This window comes from Alligator sinensis, unplaced genomic scaffold (assembly GCF_000455745.1).
Source record: "Alligator sinensis unplaced genomic scaffold, ASM45574v1 scaffold709_1, whole genome shotgun sequence".
Taxonomy (NCBI): Eukaryota; Metazoa; Chordata; order Crocodylia; family Alligatoridae; genus Alligator; species Alligator sinensis.
Genome location: NW_005842208.1, coordinates 383,870 through 394,414, shown reverse-complemented (window position 1 = coordinate 394,414; position 10,545 = coordinate 383,870). Strand labels below are relative to the sequence as shown.

The window sequence follows — 10,545 nt, the reverse complement described above, 5'->3', positions numbered from 1 at the left end:
ATCACTCCCACGGAGTTGTCGAGGCTCCGTGGATCCTTTTGCGCGCAGGGAGAGGGATACGTCGAGGATTGCGAACGGCAACAGGGAGAGGCTGGAGGCTGATCAGACCCCTGTTGCCTGCTTGAAATGCGCTGGGTCCAATAGGCTCTGCAGCGCTTAGAGATCTTCACACTGCGTGAAGTCTCCTCCTCCTGGTGTTCGTGGAGTCCTCCCTTGCGGGGGTTCTCCTCGGAGGTCTCCAAGTTCTCCAACTTGGGCGGAAACCACTCAAGCTTTTTATACGGCTAGCAAGTCAATCACTAGCCGCCACGTGTGAATAATTTAACTCAATCCAATAATGGGGCTCGAATTATCATACAAATGGCAGGAACTCTTTGCACCAAGCATTTCTGTGCTGCAACAAGAAATGCACCCTGCAAAGAAAGCTACAATTTGGCGGGAAAATAATTCAGTGGTGCCAAAGCACAGACAAAACAAAAATCACACCCTTTGGGTTGTGACAGAACTGAGTAGCAGGCAGCTGCCCGGGCAGGCGATGGTGTCCCAGCCCCTGATTCTATCTCAAAGCAGAGACTGGAAAGCAGGCAGCTGCCCAGGGGAGGGAACAGTTCCCTCTCCTCCTGCTGCCTGGGCTGACTGGGAACAATTTGTTCCCAGTCAACTGTCTATATGTGCACTACTGCACAGTAGCTACTGCATTGTAAATCTACTACCTGTAGTAGCCAACCACGCAGTAGACTAATTTACTGCGCAGTAAATGCTGCACATGCGTAGACAGTGATGCTTTTCTTTGCAATAGATTAGACTACTGCGCAGTAGATTAGCCTACTGCACAGTAAAGAATCTCATGTAGATGCACCCACTGTAATCTAAAGCAACTCCAGATTGACCCCCTAGGATCTGTGACCAGGATTGGACTCTGCCCTATGCCTGGGAGGCTTGGCAATGAACCAGGCTAGGCACAGCAGGTGCTCCCAGGTGGTGCTGGGGTGTGGTTCTTGCACAAGCGGGCTCTGCCTGTTCTCCCTGTATTCCTCCTGGAATTGGCTGAGCCAAGTCCAACTCCAGCTCTAGCTCCCACGCCTGGTGGCTCCCAGCCTTGGGCCCCACCCCACCTCATACCCTGGGGAAGCCCCGTTCCAGCGTCTCCCAGCCACACGGTGCTGCGTGTCTCTGCTTTGGGCTCTGAGGAAGGCAGTATCCCCCAGGCAGCAGGACCACAGACTGGGGCTCACTGGGGTCTGCTTACTACAGTCTGCAGGCACCAGGCTGCAGAAGGGAGCTCCCTTGGCATTGCTGCAGGCGCTGGCACCTCTCCTCCTCCAGGCACAGCACAGCACTGGCAACGCTCCACACTCCCATTCCTACTGTCCCTCCAGGAGGTAGGACCAGACAGGCACTGAGGGGAAGTGGAGGGGTCTTGGGGAGGGGAAGGGGGGGCATGCACAGATGGCTGGAGGGACAGATGGGCTGGCAGACAGGTGGAGGGGTGGGGTTGTGGGGATGGGGTGAAGGACAAATGGAAGGCTGTGAAGGGATGGGCAGAGGGACAGGTGGATATGTAGAGGGGATGCAAGGGATGGATGAAAGGGTGGATAGAAGTTTTGTGGGGATAGATGATGGACAGAGGGATGTGGGGGATGGACAGAAAGATATTGGAAGGATGAATGGATGGAGAGAGGGAGTTTGGGGGTGGATAGAAGCATGGATGAATAAAGAAGTGTATGGGATGGATGGAGAGGGAGATGCAGAGGGATTGATAAAGGAATGAATGGAGGGTGCAGGAGGTGGATGGATATATGGACAGGCCACAGGTGGATAAATAAAGGGATAAAAGCTGGAGTGGTGTGAGAGAGAGCTGTAGTGGCAGGGTGTATACAGAGTGTGAACTGGCATGGCCAGGGCTAGGCAGCCCCCCTGGGCTCTGTTCAGATGCTGATCCTTTCCAGCCATTGACTGAGGCAGATCACTGAGCTCTTGGACCTCAGTTTCCCCATCTTGAAAATGAGAGTTCTTGTCTTTGTCTGAATGAGGCTTTCTCCTGGGCAGGGACTGTCTCGCACAGTTTAGAAAGTGCTTAGGACAGCAGTTCCCAAACTGTGGGTCCCAGCCCCAAATGGCGTTGCAACATCAGCAGATGGAGTTGTGGGGGCTGTGGGTTAAGAGTGAGGGGCCATGCTGAGGAAAAGTTTGGGAAGCACTGGCATAGGATAACAGCCCCAATTTTAGTTACTCTAGGCTGGAGCAGGGCAGAGTGACAGCACTGTGACCTTGTTCAGGACTTTTAATTGCTAGTGTGACACAAGCAATGCTAATTAAAATGATTGTAAGAGAACAAAAGAGCCCAGGTGTCCTAAGTTCCCTGGAGATCACCCTATCTGTGCTCTGTGGGCGCTGGGGATACACTTTGCCAAGGCCCGTGGGAGATGGTGCATTAGACAACAGTGCTGGTTTGTTTGAGCTGACAACGCTGCAGGAGCTAGTGTTACAAAAAAGGTAGTTTCACAGCAGAGAGGCAGGCTCTTGTTTCTTTTTCCAAAGCAAGACATTTCTGTGGCTACGCAGCCTAGGCCATTAGCTTTAAGTGGCTTGTGCATTAACTTGTACGTGCCTGTTGTTAGGAGAGAAAATGTTAATGGGTGCCATGAATCAAGAGACTAGGTTGAAGGCAACAAGTATGATGATTGGCCTGCAGTCAGGATAGCTAGAGGGAGCAATTAAATTTCTTCTTGGGAGTGAGAGTTGGCTTGTGGAAAATGCTGCCCAAGGGAGCTGGCAGTCTGGAGGGGGAGCAGCTTGCACAGCACAGAAGTGGGGGCAGGTCAGGAACAGCATGTGTGATAGAGGTTGTTGGAAAGCATGAAAAACCTGCTAGCAGAGAGCAAGGGAAATGGGCTCCAGCAGAGACAGGGCTCCCTAGAGAGTACAGCCTGCTAGAGAGGCAGGGGGGATTGTGTAGCAGGAGCACTCCCGGTTGTGACTGTGGTGCTCAGGAAAATGAGCTGGTCTCCCTATTTGAGAGAATAAGCAAGACAGCATCAAGAAAATAACCAGCCATGCCTACTGCTGGAGGGATGCAGCCTGAGCATTAGGCAAATGACTGCCTGTGCTGCTCTGAAGGCCATATCCCAACCCCCATCCTGGCCTGTTCCTTGGTCACCTCCTACTTAGGCATTGGCTCTGCCAGTCTCAGAGCATCATCATGGTGCCTCTGTGAGATGAGGCAGTGGAACTGCCCTTGCCCAGCAGATAGTGAAACTGAGGCACAGCTAGGGTGACCACCTTTTCACAATAGTAAAGTGCGACACATGCCCCCTCGCTGTTCCTTAGACAAGCCGCCTGTGGCTCCATCCCACTCCCTGGCCAGGTCCCATGGCTATGCATTTCTGCCTGGGCCCCATTCACCACCCTGCCTGGGCAGCACCCACAGCCCCAGCTGCCAACCCTGACCCACTCCCTCACTCACCATGACCACCTCATTCTGCTCCCCCCCTGGGGGAGCTGCTCTCCACCACTGCCTGGCTGTATTGCTGGCCACATGCATGTGTGTGCATACGCACATGCACATGGCACCCCCTGTGTACTGCTCCCCCCAGCCCCAAGCAGCCCCTTGCAGGCTGGAAACCAGTAGTTTCCCATGATTTTTCTCATGGCAAACAGAAAACCTAGATCCCTGCACATGACACTGGGACAATAGTTGACTGTATCGAGGGGAAACCAGGAGTTATCCAGCCCAGGACCAGGACTTGATGTTTACATTTTGGGACTGTCCCACCCAATTAGGGATGGGTGGTCACCCTAGGCATGTCCTCTAATGTCTGAGGACCCTGTGTGTGTCATAGAGGGAACAGGACACACACGAATTGTCACCATCTTTGAGGTGTAGCTGCTGGTGGCCTCTGAAGCCTTTAGTATCTCCCCACATTGGAAACCAGCACCTCAAGCCAGATGCCCATTGGGTGATTTGAGTGAGATGCTATGGCTGGCAACACAAGCAGTTGGTGGCAGAGGGCTCTATGTTGCTCTCAGCTGCTAGATTCATGAAATGGTCCCTTCTTTTCCCAGGCCTCTTCATGAGCCTTCCCCTTTTGCCATCATGGTTAAGGCAGGCTCCTGCAGGCACCAGCCTCCTTCACCACACAGCCCTAGTCCAGCAGCTGGACTGCTTGCTCCTGTGAACTGAATGTGGCAGGGCTGTTGGAGGAGGGAGGAAAGGGAATAGTATGCAATCCTGAAATTCAAGGCCATATCATAAAGTGGGGAGGCTGAATGGATGTCGCACAGGCAAGGAGAAACCAAAACATATGTACTGGCAATAGCTGGTTCTGGATCAGTGCCCTGTTATGCTGGGTGCTATACAAACACAGAACTAAAATGCAAGGAAAGAAGAGAGGGAGAGGGAAAAAGAAAGAGACAACTCAGGATGTACAATTGGGACAAGTGGTAAAGGGAGTCAATGGTGTTTACTGTTTGCTTTGAGCTGACTCAAACTCCCAGTGTACACTAGGGAAAATGTGCTCATTGTTAAAAATTCCACAGCTTTCCTCCTTCAGCTGAAAGGCAGACAAAGGCCCTCAGATCCCTAGGTCTGAGGGCACCACTAAGGCTTCCTACAAAACAATTTAAAAAATGTAATGTGAAAAAATGCAATTTAGGAAATGTAATTAAAAATGTGATGTAGAGGGTTTTAAAAAAAATCACAAAAATCTCTTTTTGTGTCCCCTGTAATGAGGCAGATAGGCTTTAACATGGCTGCCGCATGGCTGATGGCACATCTGGCATCTCTGGGAGTGTGTCCTCCCCTGGTGTAGCATTTCTGGGCTTCTCCCCTAACCAGGAACCCCCTGCTCAAGCCCTGTTGTTGGGCCAGGATCAAAGCCACAGCACCCTGCAGACCAGCCTGCTAGTTTGACTGGGCTTGGCACCTGTGGCTCTTCCCTTCAGAGCCTTCCTAAGCAGAAATGAAGGTGATGCAAGGGATTTAGGGATGACTACGAGTTGCCAGAGGACTGCAGCCCTGAACAAGGCAAATACTCCCCTAGGGTGCATCAGGTGATGCATTTCCAGGCATGAGTAGGTGTGCCACCCTGCTAAGCCTGGATGAGACTTGGCTCTGGAATGTGGGGTACTGTTTGAGACACTTCATAGATTGTAAGGCCGGAAGGACATCGGAAGATCATTGGGTCCAGCCCCCTGCACCAAGCAGGAAAGATAACTGGGGGTCCGGTGACACCAGCAATGTGACTGTCTAGTCTCCTCTTGAAGATTTTAACTTGACGTTAAAGAAAGAGGACCTCCCACAGCATGTGCCATGAGTCACTGACTGGGTTAAAATATGCAGCTTTCCTTCAGTGAGGATTAGCAGAAAAAGCAATTCAGTTTTTTTATAAGGAGCAAGGGCTGGAAGTTGTAGAAGCTGCCGTCCAAGGGGCTTGTGGGCTCAATGTTGGGAGGGAGCGCTGATTGCACAATGTGGAGGTGAGGGGATGGTTTAGGAAGCAGTGGGGGTGAGTGAGATGGTGTGACCAGGGAACATGGAGCACTTGCTCGCTGACACTGGGCTGCATGAGTTGGTAGCATTGGCATGGAGGGAGCGACTTGAAGGGAGTGCCACAGGATGGTGCCAGCACCAGAGCATGTAGCATCTGAGGATTCATTTGGGTCAGGTTCCTGCCCAAGGAAGCTCCCAGGTAGTCATGTGTTATGTAGTTGGTGGCTTCCTAACAGCAGAGGGTGGCTTGTCGTTTCCCAGTGAGCCTTGGCCCACCACTCCTATATAACAAATAGGCCTGTGAGGGTCCAGGCTGGTCCAGCCTCTCTGCAGGAGAAGTGGACTGTGACTGGTGTGAATTGGTGCTCAATTGAGCTGTAAAGGGTACTGTGTGACATGGAGCCTGTCTCTGTGGGAAGGGGCTGGAGCCACTGGTTCAGGAGGCCCTGCCAGACCTGTGTTCAAAGGGGAAAGGATCTGTCCAGACAGAGAAAGATCCATCTTTCTGTGGGGTTTCCTCCACCACAGCCCCAGGGGTCTGTGTACCCCTACATTTTCCTTCACATGTTCTCAGTGCTCCACACTAGAGGGCTGGCCTTTAATTACAGCCCACAACTCTTGCCCTGCTGCAGGTGAACTCACCTGGTGCCTCTGCTTCCCCATGTGTACATGCACTCTGGGGATGCAGTGAAGATGTGCTCTTCCCCAGCTGGGCCAGCCCAGCAAGCAGAGTATGTGTTGTCAGGGGAAACCTCCTAGACAGGTGGGGTGGAGCAGGCACTCAGTTTGCAGGAGAGGGAGGGAGCAGCTGAGGCTCCTGAAGACAGCTGGAGCCACAACCTTCTGTCTGTTGCAGAGGTGCGTGCATGTGTATTTGTGTGCATGTGTGCGCATGTGTATGTGAAGCCAAGAGCTTTCCCTGGTATCTGATATCAGGTGTGGGTGTCGCTGTGCGTGTGTGTGGGGGGAGGTGATTGACTGAAATATGCCTGTGTATATGTGTGAGTCAGAGACAAGTAGGGAGAAGAGGGGGCAGGGGCAGGACTTTCCCTATAGAATCACTTCTGGGTTAGGGGCCCTGCAGGAGGAGGCATGGATTGTAAGCAAAGCCTGTCTCTAGTCTGATTCCTTCTGGCATGAGGGGACAAGATCTCATCTGCTCTGCCTCACCACATCTGATTGATAGAAATACCTGATTCCAGCCAGAATCAATTGGGAACCCCCACCTCCCATGGACTCTGCTGCCCAGACAGTGTCCATAGGGTGTTATAGATGGCTGTGAAGCCATCTTGCAGGTGCCCATGGGGCTCAGACCCTCCACAGCCCCTGGTGCTTGCTGGGGCCTTGTTCCCATCCTGGAGTCCTGCTGTGCATCAGTTTCCCCAGCTGCAAAATGGGAAGAGGGGTCTTTTCTTTAACTACATATATAGTGACCTCTTCAAGGGGGTATGTGTGCATGCAGTGCAGAAGGGTCCCAGTCCTGATGGCTCTGGGTCTGTGCAGCAACCAGAACCCAGGATCAGGACACCATCATGCCAGGCACTGCCTAGGGCCAAGGTCACCAGGATCACAGTGCCATTGTGCCAAGAGTTTTCACACACCCAGGGAGAATACTGAGAATAAACTTTGCCCTCAAAAGATTCCAAGGTACAGGGCTAAACAGTATTACAGGCATGGCATGGTGCCATTAGTTCCCCAAGGGCAGTGGCACACCTCGGGGCAGAACTCAGACATCCTGGTACCCAATCCACCCCTGATGAGCTCTTGTGACAAACCTCCCATAAGTCACTCTGCTCCCTTTGCCCACTCTCCTCAGGGGAATGCCACATGACAAGCCTCTGTGGCCTGCTTTTGGGCCAGGGTCCAACTGGAGCTTTGGGCCTTTGTTTAAACCTGGAGAGGTAGGATTTAAGAGCTACCCCCATGGCCCCTGGGCAGCCTGGCTGAGTAGTACTGCTGTGGCAGAGTGCAAGGAGCTCAGGCTGGTAATCTGGGGGGCTCTGGTTGCCCTGGGCTGGCAAGCATCATAGTTTCCTGAGGTGCTAGCATCTGGGACTTCCTGGCAAGGAGCCAGGATGCCAGGACGAGTCAGACAAGCACAGCAAGTCTGGATAAGTGCATCTGGGGGCAGGACGCTGCATACTGCAGTCAGTCATGTGCCCGTGATCCAGTCTAAGTCTACAAGATGATGTGGGGTGGGGTTGTGTGAGAGAAGCTGAAGGGCTCCAGGAAGCAGAGGTGAGGATGGAGAACTGGGTAGGGCTGACCCGTCCTCATGGGAGGTATGGAGTGCACATGTACATGCCCGACACACAGATCAGTTGTGATTTGGGCGAGAGACAGCACACACAAACACACACACACACACACCCCGCCCCAACAGGCAGCAACACTGGTCTTGTATTTACACACACGCGCGCACACAGCCCCTGTCTGTCTGTCAGTACTGGATCAAGGTTCCCAGAGGTGCTGTGGCTTGGTGCCATGTCCTTAGTGTGGCATCTTCTACAGTGCCAGGATGTTCAAGGAGTACTTCCAGTACAAGGGCATCAGTTTCCCCGAGTTCATCTACTCTCCATGCGCCCTGCAGACAGTGGAGAACAACTTCCAGGTGCTGGACGATGATGTCTTCAACGTCACTTATCAGAAGTCAGGTACAATCCCTGCACCCCATCCTGCTGCTCAGGGAGAAGGGCCCCTAGACCACTCCCACCTCCCCAGTCAGGTTGCCTGAGTTCTCTCCAGCTCTGGGAGAGGAATGGGGACTGGTGGACTGGAATAGGGGGGTTGGAAGCCAGGACACCTGGGTTCATTAACTCTATGCCCATTAGTGTTCTGAAATCGGGTGGGGTCAGGGAAGGCATATAGATGTGTGAGGAGGTTGGGATGATCATAGCAATAGTTGCCATAGTGATGGCTGCCACCCTAGGGACAGTGTGGATGCTGGAGATCCTAAGCCTTATCCAGAGCAATGGGGACCCCAGCTGGTGCCAAACTGTGCCCAACTGGGATCGTGCCCCCTGGTACGAGACTGTGCTGGGCCTACGGAGGGCCCGCAGAAACCACTCGCCACGCCTCATCAGCTCCCACTTGCCGATCCAGCTCTTCGCCAAGTCCTTCTTCAAGTCCAAAGCCAAGGTACGGCAGGAATTGGAACCCCATGGACGCTCTCCCAGAATGCCCTACAGTGGGAGTCCCTGTCATGTCCCCTTTCCCTCCACAGGTCATCTACACGATAAGGAACCCCAAGGATGTACTGGTCTCCCTATACCACTTTGCCCAGATGTTCCACCCCTTTAAGGACCCTGGGTCCCTGGACCAGTTCTTGGAGGAGTTCCTCAAAGGGGATGGTGAGTGCTGGGGGATGGCAGGGGAGGCCCACTGACCCGGCCCACCCTGTGACTCCTGCTTTCCACCCTCTAGTGCCGTTTGGATCCTGGTTTGACCACGTACGGGGCTGGATGGGGCTGCAGGGCCATGAGAACTTTTTCTACATCACCTATGAGGAGCTGTTGCAGGTGCAAGTTGGGGGGATATCCTGGGGGGCTGGAGGGGAAGTTCCCAGGGAGAGGACTGGAACCCTAGTGGGGAGAAATTGGGGGAGCCCAGGGTGTGGGAGAGGGTCACAGTGGAGGTGCTGGGCTGGAGAGGAGGGGAGCCCAGAAGTGGGTGCCCCGCAGATTCCTTGCTATCTCCAAGGTGTGCCCAGGGAAGGGGAGGGGGGGTTGTATGACCCCTAGGTCTCCCCATTCTACATTCTGATCCCTGAAAAGTGAAGCTTTTGCAAGAACCTCTATTCTCCATAACCCTCCTCTCATCCCAGAGCCCCTACCCTGGTGTCTGGCCTGGCTTTTCCTTGCTTTGGGGTTGAAGCCCATCCCTGAAATATCCCCTATGCCAGGACCTGCGAGGCAGCGTAGAACAGATCTGCCAGTTCCTGGGCAAACAGCTGGATGAGCAGGCACTAGACTCGGTAGTGGCCAATGCCTCCTTCCAGGCTATGAGGAAGAACAAGATGAGCAACTTCAGCACGGCACCTAGCTTCATACTGAACAAGAATAGCTCCTTCCTGCGCAAAGGTGCTGTGGCGGGGTGGGATGTGGGGGACAGAGCAAGGCAGGGACACCACAGATGAGGCGCCAGGGGCTCCCACGTAGGGATGAGGGACACAGCAAAAAGCAGGGCTGGGAGAGCAGGGAGCTGGACATTGGGGGTGAGGGGCACTGGCAGGGTGAGGGGGCAGGGTGGGAGAAGCACAGCAGGGTCTGTGGTGAAAGGATCCAGCAAGGTGGGGGTTGCAGGGGAGGGGCTCAGCCGGAGGAGCCTGTGGCTGACAGGCACAGTGGGGCCAAGCCTGTGGGTGACAACATGGCAGGGACGCCAAGCTGCATGGTGCTGATTGCTGGCCCCCAATGCTGTGTTGGCTCTTCAGGGATCTCGGGGGACTGGAAAAACCACCTCACGGCTTCTCAGAGTGAGCGCTTCGACTGCGTGTACCAGGAGCGGATGCAAGGTCTGGACGTCACCTTCCCCTGGGACAACCAGTGACTCCCTCACCCCCACGCTGATTCCTCACCCCAGGGAGCTGCCACACAGGAGCACAGAGCCACAACTAGAGCAGGGGCAGCAAGCCAGGATGCCTGGGTTCTGTTCCCAAGTATAGGAAGGGAGTGGGATCTGGTGGAGCTGAGCAGGGGCAGGGCTGGGATCCTGGACAAGTTTTTTTCTCCCAGCTCTGGGAGGGGGAGTAGGGTCTGGTGAGTTTGAACAGGGGTTGAGCCAGGACATCTGGGTTCTCTCCAGGGGATTCCCTGCAGAGAGTGGGGTTCCCTAAATTGCTCATCCCCACCATTCACATATGAACCTGAGTGTGGGGCCCCCAAGGCAGCACCTTAGAGCTGACTCCACTCTTAGTGTTGATTCCTATGAGGGTGTTGTGGCCCCTCCGATCCTTTCTGGGCCTGGATGGTGAGGAGAGCCCCATGAAGTCACTGCCTGCTGGGTTTGGCATCCTGTAACCCTTAAGTGTGTACCCACTGATTGCAATAAACCCA

The 10,545-nt window shown here is 54.0% G+C and overlaps 1 protein-coding gene across 3 annotated transcripts in view; it reads left to right on the top strand.

The window, feature by feature from the left end:
• SULT2B1 (sulfotransferase family 2B member 1) overlaps positions 1–10,316 on the top strand; it is a 15,263-nt gene extending 4,947 nt beyond the window's left edge. The window contains exons 1-7 of one of the 3 annotated variants that reach the window (XM_006026750.3): positions 748–1,382; positions 8,003–8,145; positions 8,421–8,629; positions 8,715–8,841; positions 8,915–9,009; positions 9,393–9,570; positions 9,924–10,169. In XM_006026750.3, the coding sequence (XP_006026812.1) occupies positions 8,010–8,145; positions 8,421–8,629; positions 8,715–8,841; positions 8,915–9,009; positions 9,393–9,570; positions 9,924–10,039 (861 nt within the window). In that variant the 5' untranslated portion in view covers positions 748–1,382; positions 8,003–8,009 and the 3' untranslated portion in view covers positions 10,040–10,169. Of the gene's footprint in view, positions 1–747; positions 1,383–8,002; positions 8,146–8,420; positions 8,630–8,714; positions 8,842–8,914; positions 9,010–9,392; positions 9,571–9,923 lie in introns of those variants that run through there. The other 2 variants (XM_006026751.3, XM_025207785.1) reach the window with 2 other exon arrangements.
• The last annotated feature ends 229 nt before the right edge of the window (positions 10,317–10,545 follow it).